This window comes from Cygnus atratus, chromosome 5 (assembly GCF_013377495.2).
Source record: "Cygnus atratus isolate AKBS03 ecotype Queensland, Australia chromosome 5, CAtr_DNAZoo_HiC_assembly, whole genome shotgun sequence".
In the NCBI taxonomy this organism is placed as follows: domain Eukaryota; kingdom Metazoa; phylum Chordata; class Aves; order Anseriformes; family Anatidae; genus Cygnus; species Cygnus atratus.
In genome coordinates, this window is record NC_066366.1 from 31,573,870 (window position 1) to 31,595,368 (window position 21,499).

Consider the following 21,499-nt stretch of genomic DNA (forward strand, 5'->3'; position numbering starts at 1 on the left):
AGAGACGAACGCAGGAGTACAAAGAGAGCCATGTCCCTCCCTCCTGCAAGAGCTGCCTCTGATGTGGAACTGCAAATGCTATTTGTAAAAATGGAGGAGTGATTGCATCTTCCCCAAATGTCCTACCAGGCAGCCCCAGTCTTGTGTCACCTCAGCTGACGTGCTTTCTGCTGGACACTCCAGTGGTTTTAGGACTACGTGGTGCTCCACCAGGCTTCTTCTATTTGGTGTGCCTCATTTTCTGGGGGAAAGTGGGATGGCAGAGCCCTGCTGTCAGGGCCTCTGACAGTTTTTTGGCCATTGGCACTGTGGAAGTGACATATTCAGAGCCCCAGTCCTGGTTTATAGCTTAGCTCTCCAGGGAGGTGTCATAATAGGGTATTAACTTTAACTGTGGCTGAAAGATGCTGAGGTTGCCAAGGGTTTTCTATGATCTAATGAAAAATGCATTTCATCAAGCTACCTAATTGCAACTGGCATAGAGAGGAAACACGCCAGGTAGGTAGACACAATCCTTCACCGTGTTGTGAAACAACATAGCATATAGCAAAAATTTATTCTACCGAGGTGACTGTGATGACTGGTGATATTTGCATGGGAATGGACAGCGTGGGAATGTGCAGAGGAATTGTGTTGGCTAGTAACAATATTTAACAAGTAAGCCCAGGAATGCTCAGGAAATATCTAACTTTTTGCTCATAGGTAATACACCAGGAGAACAGGGATGCCAAAGGATTCCCTTACCCCAGTGACTTTTCTCTGCTGTAACGTGCTGAAGATACAACAGCCTTTGATGCTCCTTTTAATCCCTTTCCAGTGAGCTGGGAGCCCTGCTCATAACTTAGGGGTTAGCTGGGTGCTAGCAGAGGCCAACACAGGTGTCCCACTGCAGTGGTGGGTTTGAGGGAGCCCAGGAGCCCTGCCACTGGTGTTGCAGAAGGCAGTGGGTGGACAGTGCTGAGTTGTGCCTCTGGCTGACAGGGTTTATTGGGTCAGTCACAGGAGCCAGGTTACAGCCAGAGTCAGTCTGAGCTGGAAAGCAGCATAGAAGTATTTACGGGGTGGAGCTAGGCTAAGGAAAATCATGGCTTCAGGACTCTTCGTCTAAACAGAAGTAATAATAACAAGCCATAGAAAAGGAGGGGAAAAGGATACAACTGCTTGGGGAGAGACCCAGCCCTGCTGGACCTTGGCAGAGTAGAGACAAAACACCGTGTGAGTGTGCCTGCTCTGCACACCTAAGCATGGGAGTGCAGACAGAGGTGGTACAGAAACCCTTCAGCTGGCTTTTGCAAACTGTTTGGTGTGAGAGCAATAGTATTGTCCCTCTCTTTTTTTTTTTTTTTTCTATTAGCTGTTGTATCCTGTCTACTTACTATCACAGATTAACTGCATTTAGGTTATATACAGTTTCTGCATCTTACTGGGGCCTTGCTAAGTGGAAAGTTCACTGCTCAGGTAAAAAGGCATTGTTGGCCCATTGGCCAGTGTTGGGCAAAGTCACCCAAACAGCATTCTTCCAGCCATTGTACAGAGAGAAGCATTTTTTCTATTTATTCTACCACAAGATTCAGTTTCCTAGCATAAGAAAATGGGAGGGGAATAGCTGGGTTTAAGAAATCAGGCAGAGGTGGGGCTCTGAGTCAGTTTATAAAATAGTTGCTCACCTGCATTTGAGACATTTAAACTATTGGTGGCTCTGGAAGCTGGGAGATGTGAAGCTGCATTGCCAGAGATAACGCTGGACATGTATGTAACAGTAGCCACAATGGAGCCAGGTGGTGTTTTGTCTCAGGTAAGAAGGGTGCAGAGCAAAACGAGGCGTCTGGGACCTCAACAGGTTATGCTGCACATCGTGCACGGACGGGACTGCTTTCTTGACCTATTAATGACTGTAAGTGATTCTGCACAGGAATAAGAAAGTCAGTGTTTCAAGAACTCATTATGGAAATTAAAAATGAGAGCAAGCCATGGAAAGAAAGGGAAAACTGCTTGGGGAGTAAGAGTTTGATTACTAAAGGAGTATTTTGTATATGTTGGGGTTTTCTTCATTTCAGAAACGTGCCGTATGCAACCTTCGAAAAAAGTATTGAGTAGCATAGAGATGCGCTTTAAGGTGAAGAATTAATTACAGGGTGTGTTTCTAGAGGCAGGTTTGCTGTTCCTTTAACAGTCAGAGCTAGGAGCAGTTGTCCCTGCTAGTGTGTCATGCAAAGGGTGGACCTTGCTTGGCTGCTACGCCCCTACCCAGCCTTGGTGGGGCAAGCACAGCGCAGGCAGTGGCACTGGGCACAGCTGGAAGGATCTTTACCTGCTGAGGCCCCGTGGGCAGCACCGGCCGTGGGCTCCCCTCCATTGCTCTGCAGTTGTGAATTCCTAATGAGGATTGCTGATAAGAGACAGGATGTTTTTTCCAGGGGTAACGTTGGCCCTTCCTGTTGCAGGAGCTGATCACCCAAACTGGTGCACTAGAAGGAATTATGCGGCTGAATCCTGATGGGGAGCAGTGGACTTTGGCTACAAAGGTACCATAAAGGAGAATTTTAAAAGAAAACCGTAGAAGAGACTTTTCTGCTGGGTGGAGCCTGGGTGAGAAGAGAGAGGTTTCAGTGTCTGCTGAACAGTAATTAGGTCTCATAACCCATCCAGCTGCCTCCACAAAACACCATCCAGCTTATCATTTGATCACTTTGCTTACGCAGTCTTGCTTCACGTTCAAGTCCTGCTGTTGTTTTCTATCCTTGGCAAAGGGAAAATTAATCCTGTTTGAATAAGATTAATAATTTTACAAGGATGGGTTTGATTAGGCTTTCTGCTCCATATGTCTTGCCAAAGCATAAGGACAAATTTACTGCCAGAGTAGGTAGCAATAACTGTAAAATCAAACCACTTGCTCCCACAAAGAGCATGTCACAATCCTGAAGAGGCTTTTCAACACCTGATTTCCTGGATTAATCTTACTTCTGGCCTCTCCAAAAAAAAAAAAAGGAATCCCAGCTAAGAAGTTTTCCAGGAGACTTCAGGCATGTTGTGTGAAATCTTTCCTCTTAGAAACCATAGGACCAGATGTGCTTAAATAGATTTTTAGGTTTTTCTCTCTAGTTTGCTGCCATTTAATAATAATTAGGAACAGTGTCTAAGGAATAATAGTTATTAGAATAATAATTCGGAACAGAGCTGAGTTAAGATGCAGAGCAGCGAGTGTTGGGCTTACAGTTTAAGGAACAACCAATCCTTTCTGCTGCCGATGGAGTTTCATCCATTCGTGATCTATATCTCTGTTGTGTCTAAGCCAAGGTTTGCTGGTTATGGCAGGGTATGTCCACATGCCTGAGCACCTGCCTCAATCTGTTCTCCCTCTCTGCTGCTTTTGTATCAGCACAGGCCACGAGGGTTACTCCAGGGAACCCAGTTCCTGAAACAGAGTTGAGTCCTTCCAGGAGAATGTCTTCTCCAAAGCCAGCCACTGACAACACCTGCCCTTCCTCACTCCTCTTCATCATTCCAGACTGTGGCCCCTTGCCTGGCATCCCTGGCAGCCCAGCTCCCCTGAGGGGCTCTGTGCTCCCCGCTTTGCAGTGGCAACCCACACTTGCCTGCTTTTCAACAGCTTACAGGCAGCTTTGTAAAGTAGCTTTATACAGCAAAAACAGGGTCAGCAATTCTTATAAAGCTGCAAAGAGAGTAAAGGAAAGTAAAAATTGACTAAGCAGAAAAATACAGATAGTACAGGCCGTATTCTTAAATATCTGCTTTCAGTTTCCTTCACCTTTGCTCTGTCCTCACTGAGCATCAAGGGCTTGCACAGTGCCCTCACCTTTTGGTAATTACTATACTTTTTGGCTATGTTATGAACCTATTCCACCTGTAGCTCCCTCATTTCTGTACCTTTAGAATTAGGTTTTAGACATGAATGCAAGTGGATGGTTGTATCCAGAGCTGTTCTTTGGATCCTCAGCTGGGGTTTGACATCCTTGATTTGCGCACACAGCCAGTGGCAATGCAGCTGAACAGCACCAATGCTTTTGTGGCTTTTCCTAGGACTGAGTGCTTTGGTTACATGAAGGTTACTTTTACCTTGTTCTTCACTAACCTACTTGTTAACTGCTCCCAGTATGGACAACATATATTTGTTAGCCCCAGCTGTAGCTGGGGCTAAACATTATGAGAGACACCACATGGGCATATATTCCATCAAGCCTATGAATACTGATACAGTACTGGGAGTACTGTATGTAGAGCAGGAATATGAGAAAATCATATTCTGTAGCCCAGGACTCCAAATTTGTGTAATAGCTGGATGGGAGCTGATTCCCACAATGATAATTTTATCACTTGCAAAAAGCCCAAAGCAGCCTTTCATTTTCGACCTTTGAAATTCAAAATATCTCCCAAACTGAATCTAAATCATACCACTTTGTGTAGATGGACTTTAGTTAGAAAGCAAAGGAATTCACTATAATTATTTAAATCTGCATTCTATGCTATAACAGAAGAGAAACCTTTCAGCCTAGTATATGATTCAGATAATAGTAGAAAAACCATTGTGCTGACTATTTCTAAATTACCCAGAAAATTCAAGTAAACTGTTGATGATTTGGGTGTTTGTCTCTTTTAATCATTTCTAACTCCTAAATATGCTACTTACCTTTAGGATTCATTCTAGTCTTTTGTGTGTGGTTTTATATTTTTCTTGCAGACAGAATCATCTCCATGTTACTTACTGACTATAAGAGTCATAAGAGCAAGAAATATCCACCAGGCAGATGTCTGTAAGTATTTGTAGTACTCTTATGGTCCCCCTAACCTTCATGGAGCACGAGCTAGTCCTGCTCCAAGAAAAAGGGCTTTCTAAATTTTTTCTTGGATAGGAAATGTCCCCCACTGGCATGCTTGTCCCAGCAATGAACACAGTGTGTTGCTTTTCTTTGCATTAGCCCCATTCTGTGCAGAGGTGATTGTGTAAGGTCACAGCTGTACCTAGTGCACATATTTCTCTGCATCCCTAAAGAGAACAGGGAAACAGCTACTCTAGTCTGTTAGAAGCAAGAAATGCAGCATGATCTCATACGTTTTCCTCTGGAGTATATTCATCAAACAGAATACACAAACTGGTTGGAATAACGGAACACTGAAAGTGGAGTAGTATTATCTCAAAGTTAGCCCGTACTTAAAGCTTCTAAAGGGCAGCTAATCCAAAGTACCGCACCCTGATTCCCTGAGTACCAGCTTTTGCAGATTAAACACTGTTAGGTGTTGTTACTATTTGTAGGCTCACTTCTGATGGCCTGCAGCTGAAATGTAATAGAAGGTTATAGGTTTCCTTAAGCAAAAATCAAGAAGCATTTTTTTTTAAGTTCTATCTGACTGAAATAGAAGCAATCACTTTGTTTCCTTAACCCTTCCAGGCACAGGGCGATATGGCTGACCTAAATTGCTACTTGGAGGAAAAGCTTGGAAAAGTACCCTCTGCTATAAACTCTTCATAGTTTATTTTATCCTCCTTCCTATTCATTTGTCCAAGTGTCCCTCAGCCATGTTGGTTAATGTATTGGGATGTATTTCTCGCTTGCTACACAATTCCCATCTGTCATCGTGATATATTATTACAGCTTTGACCTTTCAATTTGTTACTAATTACAACAAATCTGGCACTTGACGCAAGTACCCTACATTGCTAATATCACATCTAATTTCCTTCCAAACCTTCTGACAAAGTCACCGTGGTGTTGCTGAGTAGCAACTTCTATATGTTAATAAACTGACAATGCAATTTAGCTTCTTTCAAGGCAAGTACTTGTATCTGAAATCTGCTCTTCTGCATTTTTGCAGTGCTAAAATTCAAGAGAAACCTCAGTGTTTATTTGTTCTCTGGATGCCCCCTCCACAGTCCAGCTCACTGGTTCCACCAGAGCTGTCCCTTTTGCAAGAGCTGAAACTGGCTCCCAGATTTGAAAGATATACAATAAGCAAACTGGCAGTCCATGTGATGGTATGGGGTGCCACAGACTCTTTTTTTTTTTTTTTTATAGTGGGCTACTCTGACTGATGACATAGAAGGAGAAAAACCTTTGGTTTAATGCATTTTTTATATTTTAATTGCATTTATTAATGAGAATAATCATGTCCCTTTCCATGTCTTTTTTCTCCATCCTTATTACCTAAATCATAACATTTATGTTGGACAAATATGACATCATGTATCACAGTGTCTCTCTTTGAAAGCAAAACTTCATGTTCAAGTCATTTATTCTTCTAGAGCAAATTCTGACTTTAGATGTGTTTGTGTTTTTTAACATACAGTAAGCCAAACTGATTGCTATGTGAGCCTGTGGCTGCCAACTGCTTCAACTGAGAAATTTCAGACTAAAGCCATCCAGAATTGCAAAGATCCAGTTTGGAATGAAACCTTCTACTTCAGAATCCAGGGTCAGGTCAAGGTACTGAGCTGGGACTTCACTGTTAACTGTGATCTAGGGAGCAACTGCCAGGTTTCGTCCTTTTGCAAAGCAGACATACATAATTTTCCTGTGAGGCAAAGAAATATGCAGAAAAATGTGAGAATAACACTTACCCTTATGATGTTTTCCATGCCATGAAAGACAAGTGTATCATTTAGCCATGGGTAGAATATAACCTTTGAGATGTCTAATTTCTCCTCATGCTTCCTTGTAGGCAGACTTTCATGGAGTTCATTTCCTCCTTCCTTTCCTTCTCTTTCTTTACTTCCTCTCACTCAACACAGAAACCAAATAAAAAAAGGATCCACTGCTTTAAATGACTCCTGTCACGTTTATAATGTGCTTCCCTTCCCAGAATGTGCTGGAGCTGGGGCTGTATGATAAGGATGTAGTTACTCAAGACGATCACCTCTTCACGGTGTATTTTGATATAGCCAAACTTTCCCTGGGGGAACAAGTCTTCATGCACTTCAAGTGTGATTCACAGGTGAGTTCTGAAATAAGATATGGAATTGGTTGACAAAAACATTTCTTTTGCCTGCTTTTCTTTCTAAAATGTTATTTGCAATGCCTTTCTTTTTTCCATCTTGCGTATGGATTTCCTTGTCACATAAAAGGGAGTAGTTTTTCCACTCTGACTTGGGAAAACCTCTTCACTCCTGCATCTGTAGGCACACTGAAGTTTGGTGTGGATGTATTTGACCAAAGAAGCTAACAAACTGTAAATGTCTCTGCAAAATTACCACCTTGTTGAGCCTACCCCCACTGAGGATCCTGCAGGAGTGTGTCCACACCAATAACAGTCACATGATGCTTTTGTCATAACTTGTTACTTAACCTACTAATTAGGAAGTTATAGCTCTGTGATCGGAACCGAATGTCGAACCAGACTTGTTGCTAATTACAGGCAGTGGCGTGGGTGTTTAAATAAGGTGTCCAAGTCACGTCACTCAGCTTCGCAACAAGAAATGTTCCTGTGTTCCTCCCGACTGTCCAGGGAGGTTCTGAAAGTTGTGTTTGAAACCTTAGGGCCAATGTTGTACAGACACTTAGGACATGCTGAAAGCGCAGGATGCACTGCATGGTGGCAGGGGATGGCCATCTTATCAGAAGGCTGAGTGTTGGGACCTTGATCCAAGTGCAAGCAGCACTTCCACCACCAAAGCTGAGGTGCTGAGAAATTTGAATGTTCACTGCACATCTCTGTGGAGAATCTCCATGTGCTTTCAGTGTTTCCCAGGGAGATCAAAATAACAATAGTTATTAATGAGTACTTAAGTAAAGCCCTGCTGTCTCTCTTAGGTAGGGGTCCCTGCGGGGCACCTTGTGCACGAAGGGATGTTTTTTGCTGTGAGGAACACCCCATGCCCTGGGTGGAAAGCATGAGGAAGATGGATGCTTTCTCTGTGTGGGATCACTGGTGCTGTGCTCTGCACCAAGCTGATCCACATGCAAGGCATCAGCTGTTGCACCTATATGTGCAACCTTGGATATCAGCACTTCACATCCAGCCAGCCTACATGTTAACCATGGGAGTGGTATTGTCTGATACCAGCAAGGCCAATTAAGTGTTTTGTGAGTCTCTGCTGTTGATTGTTCATCTGCCAGTTGCAATGGGCCTGTTTCTGAACTTGCTTTGGCCAGAGGGTGAACTACCCCCACCTTGCTCAATTCAGTATCTTCAATGAACATCACACTTGTCAGGCAGGCTTCGTTGTCCAGGGACACCAGCAAGTGTCACACTTGAGTAACCAAAGATCAGGATTGAGCAACCAGAGGTTAACAGGTGAAAAGGTGCATCCCATCTCCCTGTGTGTTTGGCCAGTATCTCTCCTTTTCCACTTCCCTCTTAGTCTTTTGTACATCTGTCATGCACCATCCAGTTGATCTTATCTACACACATCCAAACTCTACTTTGCACTTCATTATCTCTAAATGCCTTATTTGAACATTTCTTTCTTTGCAAAATATGAGAGGACTAGTACATGGACTTCCACTAGCCCTTGATGGAAATAGAAATATTCTGCTGGTTGTAATCTAGCTCATTATAGTCTAGGTGATTACAGGTGCCATATCCAAACCTTTCATTACTGCACTTGCACAGCTACAAGAGTTAGAATTCATGATCTTCAGGCCTTCATAACATTTTTTCCCTATATATAGTGTTATGAAACCACAGAACAGTTGTGGTGGAGTTTAGCTGTCCAGCAGGGAAAAACCACCACACTGTATTAAGAACTTTTTGATGCCTTCAATGTAGTAAGTATTCTTGCCCTCTTTGAGCAGATAAGTAACCTACAGCATGATCTTGTTTCTCTGTTGGTCATCCCTTCTGTCCCCACTTATGCTTTCCTCTCTTCAGCGCCGCCTTCTACTGAGGAATTATGCCCTTCTCTCCCACCCACAGAAGAAAACTTAATGTTAGATTTACCTTTGCCCCAGTGCCCTCAGCGTATTACCGAAGTGATTGTCCTCTTCCACAACTGCTTTGCATGCCTCCATTTTCCCTCCTTGCACCAGAAGGGTTTGGCTGCTCACCTCAGCAAACCCTCTTTCTCCCTGCTGGCAGACTTGGTGAGAGACAGCAGCTATAAAGAATCCTGAGGCTCAAGACAGACAGGCCAGAGGTGGCATATGCCCATTTTTTAAATGCTCTGCTAGTCATGAACAATGTATTTACCTACATTATAAGAATGAGACTTGTATTATGAGAAGTGCCAGTAGACCAGTGCCAAATGCTTTTTCCTTTCTTTATTTTCCAGAGAAAAGAGGAACTAGAGGTGGGATTTGCATTGGATAACATGTGAGTAAACATGAAATGCAACATAATCTGTAGCAAAAGGAAAAAGCAATTCCAAGGCATGGAATAATCTAGCATAATTGCCCGGAGTGCATCATTCCTTGATGATGCTGATGACTAACAAGGTTTCCCATGGAATCTGTGGTATGAGATGATGAACTGGTGCATCCAGGTGACCTTCCATGAACTTCAGGCAGGCAGGGAGAGTACCCTAAAATCTTTTCTCTGCCTACTTCAATGAATATTATTTAAGAGCAGAATACTGGGACTGCTGTTCTGTAATGTGCTCCTTTGAGATTTGTAGGGAGATTTGCCTCTATTCAAAGCATAACAGAACGTGGAATAATCAGTGGATTTTTAATCTCAGACAAATTGCAATTCTTTAAAAACAGGATTCAGCAAAACTATCTGCAGGCTCATCTTCGGGCTTAGCGTAAAGTCACCGCACAGTTTGGCCCTGCAGTACCCTTTTTTGTTTGCTCAGCCCCAGGACTGGACTAGCTGGTACAATAACTGTGCATTGACAGCACAGTGAGGAAACTTGTGCCACAGGTCTCCTGGATTTTTTCTTTCGGATCCAATACACAGCTAAAAATAAGCAAGAAGAAAATGAGAAGAAGGGTGTGGCTCATAAATTAAACTGTAATTATACTGAGTTATTAAAAATATGTTTTTCTTTCTGTTTCCTAGTTCAGGCCCTCCTGAAACCATCATTACTAATGGAGTACTAGTGGTGAGTGTCATGTTTCGTCATCTTTCTTGTCCTGTTGCCACACTTGTTTCACTTGACTCACAGTCATCAGGCCAACATACCCTTTGACATAACAAAGCCGGTGCTGAAAGGTGGTGATTTCCCTCATCGTCATCTGCCTCATGGTACACATCCTTACCTTCTCCCTTCTGCAAGCCCTCTTCCTCCACACCACCAGTGCCAGCCTTGCCCTGTGTCTGATTTCTCAGAGATTGCTATTCCAGCCAGCATTTGAAATCAAGGTTGTGGTTTAGAAAAATGTTTTATTTGGGACACAGTGCACTGCCTATGTAGCATTTGTATCATCATCAGTATGAGCTTGGACTGGGAAGCAGAATCTCAAACTGGAAAATTCCCTGTCGGTGAAGTATTTTGTTGCTCATATTTCTTACAGTCTCGCAAAGTCTGCTGCTTGGAAGTTCAGGTGACTGAGAAGAAGAAGAAAAAAGCGAGGAAATCAAGTGAGGTTACTTTTCCATCAACTGTTTTTAAATCATGCCATGCTAATGTTATGAAGGCAAATGGCTTATTGTAAGACTGAAAAAAAAATCAAATCAAAAATGAGAACAGCCTTGTGTTAGGTGTTGTAAGGATTTGTGTTACTGGTTTTGATAACAAAACTGCTGTGTCTGCTTCTGTGTCACTTCCCTAGAGAAAGAATTCTCCTTCAAGGTGCAAGGCTCATACGAGGGCACCCAAGGCATTAGGCTGGGATCTGATCTAGTCTTCGGTTCACCCTATCCTGCCAAATTCCACTATGCCAAATACAAGCAGCCAATGCTGGATGTTACGCTACCGGGGAAGAAACCACCTCCCTCCTACGTATGTTATTACTGGACTTCATAAAGCATAGCAGTGGCATGTAGAATAACATGCACCATAAATAGTAACATTCATTTGCTTCTGTGTAAAGAGAGTAACATTGCTTTATATTATAAACTTGGATATATTTATATCTTTTCAGCACTCTCGTTTGTGTGGTACAAACTCAGCCTTTCCAAACATGGAACTTCATTCCCTTCCAAGTGGAAAAAGCATGATCTTAGCAGAGGTGAGTGCCTGCTTGTTTGAGGGTTGAGGAGCCCAAGCCTGGAAGTCTGCATCCCCAGTGAACAGTCCCTTGGAGCTCCACCTGCAGGGGTCTCTTCCAGCTCTTCCCTGTCCTTGCCAGTGCATCTCCCTGCCATTGGGAAGACTGGTCTCACTGCAGGACAGCCTGGTGACTCTGCATGGGACTGGGAGTCCCACCCTCTTAGCACTGGTGTGGGTAATGGGAATCAGGCAAGCAAGGTCTGCAGAGCAGAGGCCTCAGTTTCTACCTGAGGAAACTGGGAGCTCCTGGCCCATTTGATCATTTTGAAATGCTCTGGTGATTACCAGGGTATTTTCAGGGATGAAAGCATGCGGAAAACAATGCCACAATTGAGTACTGGTGGGTCTTTGGGTAATAATGCCAGGCTGTGTCTTGTTCTCTTTGAATGGATGTGGGAATACAGAGGATGTTGTTACTCCATCCTGACCTTACTTCATGCTAAATTTGGATAATCTGCTTTTCCTCTTCTCACAAGTGTGGGGTACCTGAACTAACAGAGGTAGCGACAGTCTCTTGCTCATGCTGACCGTGCTTTGCAAAGTAGTTTTAGATCCATACTTACAGAAAATCCATTTAGAATCAAAGGAACACAGCTTTTGTAGGGTATAAGCTGCAGAAAAGGAGGAATAAGTGCTGCTGTGTAAAACTAGTGTGGCTGTAACCTCACTGTTTGCCTCTTGATAGCCCAGGAGAAGTAATGTTGGCAGGGGGCTGTAAGGCGTAAATTATCATTACTTTCCTCTGTAAACAGCAGTTGGCCTCAGATGTTACATTCACTACAAAATATTGGGAACTACTGAACAAAATCCCTGACACATTGCAGTCAATTCATATACCCTGCTGAATTATTCAGAGCACCTGATTTGTATCTGCATTGCTAAGACAGCACAAGATAAAACTCTTTTTGAGGCAGCAGGGAGGAGTGCTAAAGCAGGTTATTACACTTACATTGCTTGCATTCTTGCTTTCCAGGATAAAGGATTTGATTTACATGCGAAGATGGAAGACTGGTAAGAGACTTCAGACAGCAGGCTTCTCTGAATTTATCTGTAGGAATGTCTTCCCTTCTTCTTTTCTTTTTTTTAAAAAAAAATAACTGCCTGGAAATTTAGCAGTTCCTCTTTCAATTATTATTTCATGTGGTACTAAGTACCTATTTGAGTGTAGGAAAGAATCTTCCTGTAAATGCAGTACTTTGTGAATTTAGTAGATTTATTTGTATTAGAGATTATGAGATTGTCTGCCAGTAATAAAATTCAATATGCTTTTTTCCTGATCTCTGCTCCAGCCCAGACCACCTTGACATGCGTTTAGGGTTTGACCTCTGCGTCCAGGAGAAAGAGTTTCTATGCAAAAGGCAGAAGTGTGTTGCTGCTGCTCTGAAGAAGGTCCTGCATCTGGAACAGGATTTGCTGGACCATGAGGTCTGTGTGGTGAACATTCAAAACATCTAATGAATGCCTTGCAGTAGGAACACCTAGTTTGATATTGAATATTCATTATATTAGTAGCTTGGGTGGCTCAGAGGCACCAAGGGTCAAAGCTTTTTTTCTCTGCATCAGACCTAACCTGGATAAGTTGCAAAATCTGCACTCCCCTCTCCTGATTGCTTCTCACTGCCATGGCAATGAAGGGTCCAAATAATGCACCTTACTTTGGTTTACTCTGATTTTCTCCTTTGCTATGTCACTGTTCCAGTCCAGGTGTATTGCTTTTTCTTCCAGTGTTGTTTTCCTTGACAATGAGTTGCAATTTCTAGCTTAAAATTTACCATCAACCTATGCTTGAAATTTCCCGTCAACCTCTCTTTGGCCTGTGAGATTTCTTTTTAATTCCCAATTTTGCAACTGATGCTTTCTCTCTTTTGCGACTTCTGTTTTGAATTAATGCATTTTCTTTTGTTTTGTACCGAGCAAGTGTTAAATGCATTAGAGACAAGTGTCAATTATCCGAGTAAAAAATGTAATTATTTTTATTCCTGTCATCCTTTATAAAATAAATCGTATTTTATGTTTCAGTAGAAATCAGTTAGAAGGCTGTTTGTGACTGGGTGCTTGTGATGGCATCAGGCTATCCGTAACAGGAGGTCTCTGCTGAGGGCAGGGCACGCAGCTCCCGGTCCGGCTGCAGCCTGCTGCCTGACACCAGCCCTTTCTGTTCATGTGTTGCTCAGACCCCAGTGGTTGCCATCATGACTACAGGAGGAGGGATGAGATCTTTGACCGCACTGTACGGCAGTCTGCGGGGACTCAAGAAACTCCATGTCCTGGACTGTGCCACATACCTAACTGGCTTGTCTGGTACAACTTGGTAGGTGGGACTGGGCAGCTCCTCATGGCCTTCTTCCTCTAGACACTGGTGCACTGAGGTAGGCCAGGGCTGACAGCGGTGGTCCACTTATGATACCTGCTCAGTTACCCTGTTTTTAGTTCTCCTTCCAATGACAGATTAAAATCTTTTCATGGGGGAAAGTCACATAATTTACAACAGCTTGAAAATTAGTGTTTGTCTAAAAACAACTCATGGAAAATTGCTCAAGTCATTTTGACAGAGATACTGATTGTGACTTTTAAAAGAGATAGCAATAATTTCTTGGGGAGCACACAACTGCAGAGTGGAAGCCTTTGCTTAAAATAGAACTTAAAAAGATCTTAAAATAGAAGCATGAAATTTAGCTATTAGCTGCTTAATCAAACCTTGTTTGTTTGTTTGTTTGTTTGTTTCCTCTCCAATGTATATTTCCTCTTCCTAGGACCATGTCAAACTTGTACAGAGATGCTGACTGGTCACAAAAGGATCTCGATAAGCAAATAAGCGAGGCTCGAAAACATATGACAAAATGCAAAATAAGTTCCCTTTCCTTGGAGTATTTGAAGTATTACAAAAAGCAGCTGTGCCAACGGAAAAGAGAGGGCCGCAAAACATCTTTTATAGATCTCTGGGGGCTTGTCCTGGAATCTTTGTTGCATGATGGGGTACAGTATGTCATAAAGCAGAGTTTACATTGGCTTACATTTTTCTGAAAATTAATTTCTAGAGATGATGTTTTCTTATTTGTTCTGAGAAAAGTCATTTGTTACAAGATTGCGCGTATGCAAGCACCCAGATATTTTCAAAACATTTGGTGGCACTCTTTTAGTTGTCCATCCATGGTGGAAAACAGAATTCTTGCTTTGAGATTTTGAATATCTTTTTCTGAGAGAACTGCAAAATTAACATTTTGAAAAAAAATACCTTAAGATTTGTTAGCATATTCTTGTAAATATTTTGTTTAGAAATAGCAAAATTACAGACAGTATCTTAATGCCCATGAAAGGTATTAACAAATGGACCTGCAAACTTTTGAAATATGTGTGAGAAGTCTTACATAAACTTGTAGCATAACACATTAAGTTGCTTTATACCTTGAGTATTGCTTTCTGCTCTCGAGCATTTCCTTCCACTTTCATCCTAATGGTCATCAAATAATCTGGCATCCCAGGGCCTGCAGATATTTCGGTAACAGTGCTCTCTCAGGAATTTTAGAAAATACAGAACATCTCAGAATTTAACTCCAGCACGTGTAATATATTAGAGGCAGGACTTTTATTGCCCTACAAGTTTAGATCCAGAGAAAACAGCCTTCTGCTAATTTTTGTCTCAATATAACCATATTTCTGGAATCACAGAAGGACAACCATAAACTCTCTGATCAGCAACGGGCCATTGATCGTGGTCAGAACCCTTTGCCTATCTATACTGCAGTCAATGTCAAGAACAACTATAGCACTCTGGATTTCAAAGGTAATTACGAGATTTCTGAGAGCCATTTGTCTTTATATTTAAACTGGTCAATCCAGGGACAGTCTCTTTAGGTAGACTAAAAAAACCCTTCTCTGTTAAAGACCAGAACCTCATCTGGTATACATTGGCATAACGTTATTGTGGTTGGGTAGTTTGACCTTCCACACAACAGACTCAAAAAAATTCCAAAGACTTTTCATGTGCACTGGTTTTCATTGTCATCATGCTTATAACTCCTTGCTATTTGTCTGAAATATTAGAATGAACTGTAGAAATGATTTTCATTTTTACATCCTTTCATTCCCATGTTGACAACTTGTTTATCCACAGTTAAGGGGCTGCAATAAAACATTGTTTTCTCCTTTGCATTCCTTTTCACAGAATGGGTAGAGTTCACTCCTTATGAGGTAGGATTGCAAAAATATGGAGTTTTTGTTCACTCTGAGGATTTTGGCAGTGAGTTCTTCATGGGTCGGTTAATGAAGAAGCTCCCTGAATCCCGGATCTGCTTCTTAGAAGGTAAGCTATTGCCTTGAAAACATCTGATTTATTTATTTATTTATTTGTTTTAAGTTGTGAGCTATGTAAACTAAGCAGTAAAATAAAGAACAGGTGCATGACAGGAATGTAGTTTCAGTAGAGATAATAAATATCTCATTATGAGTTAATGCTTAGTATAGTGGATTCAGTTTATTGTAAAATAGAAAATTTTGAATGACAGACAAATAGTTACTTTCTTTTTTAAAGCTAGTTTTCAGTAACAATATAGTACTGCTTCCAGTCCAATAATAAAATCCATGTCCCCGGGAATCCACTGCAAAAAGGTGACCTCCAGAGGAGCTCCAAGAATGTTGCCTCTTGCCTGTTTCACAGGTAGTCAGTAATTTGTGTGCTTCCTATTGTCAGTCTACATGAGTCTTCCTGCAGGTTCTTCACTGCGTCATGATGTGTTTGAGCATGCTAGGTCACACTCGCTCCAGAGAGCCTTCCTTGGCCACACATTCAGTGGCTCAAATGCAGTCTTCTCTGGCCACTTGACTTTGAGTGAGGGAGAAACTGTACTATTTTAGCCTAATACATACATTTTTCGTAAGTTACATGAATTCATAAAAATGTCACCATCTATTAAAATAAAATATGTCCAGAAGACAAAACTTGCGTACCAAAATAAGGCTTAAAAAACAACAGACAAGTTAAAATGATGCAGAACTTATTTAAAACAAGCTAAAGAAAAGCATAAACCTTGTGAATGTTATCTCATGGTAACAGTTCTGAGATCTATGATGTGAGAATGCTGGAGTTAGAAAACTCTTTTATTTTACAGGCATATGGAGTAGTTTATTTTCATTGAATGTGTTATACATCTGGAATTTGTCCCATTCATCAGAGGATTTCTGGCACAGGTGGACCCAGGACAAAATGGACAATATAGGTTAGTTATCATACTTCTTCCCTACTGTGTATTTATTGTTAGATTTAATGTTAGATAAACTGTCATACCCATCTGCTATGTGAAACGTACACCGTATATTTGGCATTTTTCGACATGTTTCTTCAAAGGTCACGTTGCCTTTCCAAGGGAATCATTTTCAAAGTCTCATATGGTGAAGCATAAAGAAAAAATCTCCAGTCCTGTGTATGTAGTCATTGAGGGCTAAACACTGATTTGGCAGAAGAGTAAAATGTTTGGGATTAATGAGATTGATCTGTAGGTTATTAATAAAGCAAAAGGATGTTGACTACCTTAAGCAGGAGCTACTGTAATGCAAACAAGTACAACCGTTTTTTGTTTTACAAGTTTTTCTTGTCTTTTCTTGTACAAAGTCTTTTCTTGTACAAAGTTTTGGAAACAGGCTTTTCTAAAGCCTGCCTTCAGTCCGTTCCATGAGGATATCTGGTACAGATTTTTATTGCTGCTTGATGCTGGGTCTTGTTTTCTATCCAAATCTGGACTGCGTAAGGAAATGATATTTGCTGGCAGGAGTAGCATTTCATTTTCTTTTTCTACTTTGTCATTTGTGCTCATCAAGTCTTTTCATCCCAGGCTTTTTAAATAAAGAAAACACTGATTTTTATTCCTTATTTTTGATATTTTGGGGGGTTACCTTGCTCTAGGCAGGTAAAATTTAACCATCTCTCACTGTGCAGAGGAAGAACCTCTTCTACCGCTGAAGCCCCATGAGCTGAAGACTCGCCTGTTCACCCCCGCTGGCCCCCTCAGCAGCATTATCCGCGACGCTCTCACTGACCGCTTCTCTGTTGCCCAGGAGCACAACTTTCTGAAGGGCTTTCAGATGCATAACGACTACCTGGAGAACAAGCATTTCCGCAGATGGAAAGGTGAAGACAGCTGAGAAAAGCAGGGGAGGAGCTCTGTGCCTGGGAAGAGAATTAGCAAACAAAAAAAAATGAAAAGACAGATTTGATATTAAACCCATTCTTCATGGCTAGAGACCATGTTTGGGCAGAATCACTATTAAATCAGTCAGTTGTGGCACACTGGGTTGTAGCTTGGTGCAGTTGAGCTCCACCCCAAGAATTTGCCAGCAGCACACACCTCGTGAGGTTGGGACGCCAGGATCTGATGGTGGTCCTCGCTTCCTCTGGTTGAAGACATGACACACTTGGTGGTAGGCAAAAGAAACACCTCCATTTGATGTTGCTAATGCAGGCCCAAAGCTGTGGCTGGAGCTGGGAAAGCAGAAGAGAAGGGATATGACAAATCCCCCTTCCCAGAAGACAGTCACCAGTTAGGGCTCTGCAGTTGTGGTCTAAGAGCAGAAAACAGGTTAACCAGTTTTGACCTACTGCACTTAGAATAATATATATATTTCTTTTTAGATACAGTGTTAGACACATTTCCCAACCAGCTGACACAATCAGAAGAATACTTGTCTCTAGTAGATACAGGATTTTTCATCAATACAAGCGTCATGCCGCTTCTAAAACCAGAGAGAAAGGTGGACGTCATCCTGCATTTAAATTACAGCGCAGGATCACAGATACTGGTGAGATAAATTGAAGCAGTCTCTATGTCTTCTTCAACTACTGCATATCTAGAATCTTTTAACACTTAAATGCTTTCTATATTGCTTCTACTGGAAGTCTTAACTGCTAGTACTTTTAGCTTAATTCTGCAGTGTAATACTCCATTTATAGTTTGTACATATTCTCATTTGTTTTTCTTGTACAAAATGACTGTTTTATGCTAAGAACTCGGGGAAAACAAATACCTTTTCTCTGCTTTTACAATGCTTTGCCATGGGGGTTTTAGAGCTCTCTCTCAACCAGCTTGGAAAATGTCCGCTTTGGTACTGGACACCAAAGAAATTATGAGTCTATCTTCTTCTTTAAGTCTTGGTATTGCTCTGTTCATTGATCCAGGCTCTGGACCAGACCTGCAAGTACTGTTCAGAACAGGGCATCCTATTTCCCAAGGTGGACTTGAGTGAAGAAGACAAGAAAAACCTGAAGGAATGTTACCTCTTTGAAGGCACTGAGACTCCAGGAGCACCAATACTGTTATTTTTCCCACTAATTAACGATACCTTCCAAAAATACAAAGCACCGGGTAAGGAATCAAGCATGTTAAAAAAATAGGTTGATGTTATGGTCAGTCTATTAAAGGAGTTTAATACTCCAACTCCTAAACTTCACAGTTGGATCGTTTCAATAAATCAAACCTCTCTGTTGCTTAAGGTTACTTTTTTTTTTTTTTTTTTAACCCAAGACAGATTTACTGCCTTGGCTGCGCTGTTTCAATCCCCAAGCTGGTTAGCTTGCAGGTAACATTGATATATCTACATGAGCATAGGCACAGCTCAGAACTGCAGTGTGGACCTATGTAAGAGCAATAATTACCATTTTTCTGCCATCATCATATGAAGCAGATGATATCCACTTGAGCCAGGGATTGAGCTGTCAGTTTGAAAAAGAATTATTAGTTTAAACAAACAAACAAGCAAACATTCACACAAGAACAATTTCTATTATGAACTCACTCTGTGATATCTCCTTTCCCTGCTCTGTGACCTTGCTTTCTTATGACCAGTGTAATTCCCATCTCTCAGCAGTGATTTGTCACCTCTTTCTCTTAGGTCAGAAGCGCTCTGAGTCAGAGATGGAGGATGGCAAAGTTGATCTCTATGGCCGCTGTTCCCCTTATTCAACATATTCAGTCACATATACTGAGAAGGCATATGACTGTCTGGTTCAGCTGGGTGAATACAACATCCTGAATAATGAGGACCTCATTATGCAGGCCTTGCACACAGCAGTGGAAAGGAAAAGACAGAAGAGGAAATAATGGCAGAAAAGAGATGATGCTTTTGGTCTCCTTTGTGACCCCCTGAAAGACTGAGACTCCCTTACAATCGACCAGCAAGCTTCAAGGGATTCCTGCTCGAATGAAGAGGAGACTGAACAGTCACTTTATTTCCCAAAGAATTTCACTGCAACAATTCATTGCAATTGAGCTGTGTGGAGAACAGTTTGTTACATGGTGCACAATATGGAGAATCAGGAGGAAGTATTTGCAGAGATGATCATGAGCATGGTGCTAGTAGCCTTGAGAAATAATCTGTAATGCTTAAGTCTAACATGTTCAGGGCAGACCACATTAAAGGCATATTTTATTAACACAACTTGTGCTTTGTGTTTGTGAGGTGGTGGTGAGGCCAGAAACAGCCTGTGGGCCAGGTCTGTGGCACATGGTAGACAAGTGTCTAAAGAGAGGCATATGTCATACAGCATCCTGAGGGCACACATCACCCCTGAGGGTGGCTTTGGACAGAGGCAGAGGAGGCATGGGCCATGAGTACCAGATCAACGAAGAAAGCAAAACAATGATTGATGAAGGGTTCTACTGCTTGACCACCAAGCTTCTCTGTGCACTTTCTCCCTGCTTCTTGGCTACACCCCCCTCCTTCCTGCTCCTGGTGTGACGGGTGGTAGCATAGCAAGTAGAAATACAAGTTGAACAGAATAACACTCTGCTGGCTTTAATCCCCCTGAAAATGAAAGCAAGTATGTGCAGGCCCTTGAATTTGTCAGCTTTGTCTGCCCTCACTGTTGGCTGGGTCTGTCATGAGCTCAGCAAAGGAGAGAAATAGCCTAATGAGATGTAAAAAAATGCAAACCTAGATCACAGACTCATAGCAATCTGAGACTGCAAGTGTATTTCTGTCCTAACATGCAAATTAACCTACTTTGAATAAATTCTTTGTAGGTAAACCATGCTTTAGGATGAATTAATAACATAAAACACAACAGTACTTCACAGACTGAATGAGTTATGTTTCTCCTGGAGCATCTAACCTCTCAGTTTCTAGAAGGCATTTTCTAAAAGAAATTTCCTAGGTCTGTATAGATCTCTTTCAGCAAACGTAGTAATATTGAGAGCCATAATAAAAATAGGACCAATGGGAGACATTTACAGCATGTAAAAAAATCACAAAATATTTTTGTTTTTTTTTTTTTTGCCTGTTGACATATGAATGTATTTTTTTGTTTGTTTATTCTGTAGTATTTTGAGAAGATTAGTTTGGAAGGTAAAAACACAGCTTCTTTACAGAGCTTTTGATTCTGCCAGACCACCTGTTATGAATTATCAGTTACTTTTCAACCAGATCAATTTTGAATACATAAATATACTAGTGAACAAGTCAATTATGTGTTTAATTGCTTCCCACTCATAACTTAACCATTCATAATCCATCTTTTCTCTTTTGCCACTTATGGCTAATTTTTACTGCACTTAATGCAAAAGTTTGTTGAGTTTCTAAATGTGTAACAGTACAGCAGCTACAATTTGCAGCCTACTAAAAGCACATGGAAAGGTTTTGGTTGTGGGGAGTGCTGCAGATGTGGCCTGGGTGGCTTCCAGCAACATTTCAAGACTCATGTGCAGGATGTTATCTTTACTTTCCAAACAAGTAGATAAAGGCACATGCAGCATGCTTGGCTGAGTTACGTCACTCTGAAGCTTTAAACAGAATCATCAGAACCTGAAAGAGGGAGCAGGACTCATTGTTTCTGTAATGACATGCCAGCCAAGGACAAAAGGGCTCTGTGCAACTCCCTGCTTTAAAACACAGGGGACAAGGAGTGTCAGAGAGTGGGAGAGAGCCATCATGTGCTGCCTTGCTCTTCTAAGGGACTTCTCTGGATACAGTCAAGCTTTCATTTCTGTACTTCTGAAAAGCTGGAGCAGCAACAGTGTGGTTTGTCTAGGTAAATCCTCAAAAGACATTTTTGTGGGTTATGAATGGGTTTAGGCTCTCAGCTCTTCTTTGGTGCACCTTTATTCCTCTGGAATGAAACTGACAGTTAGTCGTCTTCTAGTCAGGCTGTGTGGATTTTCTCACAACCAGTTCACTTTATTTACAAAGTCAGCTTGAGCCTCTTGAGAGATTGTTCATACCACCACAAACAGGACAGATGCCATTTCCTTTCAGCAAACTACCTGTGATTTCAGACTTGTCTGCTCACATATCAGTGGGGAGCTGGGCATCTCCCACATAGTTTTGTGCTTTCCCTTTTTTTACAATGCCCCCTCAAATTGATAGCCTCTTTTAAATGACTATGGTCATTTATAAAATGCCTTTTTTAAG

At 41.6% G+C, this 21,499-nt stretch overlaps 1 protein-coding gene across 1 annotated transcript; it reads left to right on the forward strand.

Annotated features, from left to right (window-relative positions):
• Window positions 1-1,768: 1,768 nt before the first annotated feature.
• LOC118244496 (cytosolic phospholipase A2 epsilon-like) lies at window positions 1,769-19,194 on the forward strand. Its single transcript, XM_035539533.1, has 21 exons — window positions 1,769-1,795; window positions 2,445-2,525; window positions 4,700-4,772; window positions 6,304-6,440; window positions 6,817-6,948; window positions 9,224-9,264; window positions 9,952-9,994; window positions 10,407-10,478; window positions 10,667-10,834; window positions 10,977-11,063; window positions 12,078-12,115; window positions 12,394-12,529; window positions 13,279-13,415; window positions 13,858-14,080; window positions 14,774-14,888; window positions 15,270-15,407; window positions 16,213-16,320; window positions 17,037-17,228; window positions 17,730-17,896; window positions 18,273-18,459; window positions 18,986-19,194. The coding sequence occupies exons 1-21, from the start codon at window positions 1,769-1,771 to the stop codon at window positions 19,192-19,194; spliced, it is 2,511 nt and encodes an 836-aa protein (XP_035395426.1).
• Window positions 19,195-21,499: the final 2,305 nt, after the last annotated feature.

Coding starts and splice junctions, on each gene's coding strand:
- LOC118244496 (XM_035539533.1), top strand. CDS start 1,769: ATGGAGCCAGGTGGTGTTTTGTCTCAG. Junction 14,081..14,773: donor AATCTTTGTTGCATGATGGG/GTACAGTATGTC, acceptor CTGGAATCACAG/AAGGACAACCATAAACTCTC. Junction 14,889..15,269: donor TAGCACTCTGGATTTCAAAG/GTAATTACGAGA, acceptor TCCTTTTCACAG/AATGGGTAGAGTTCACTCCT.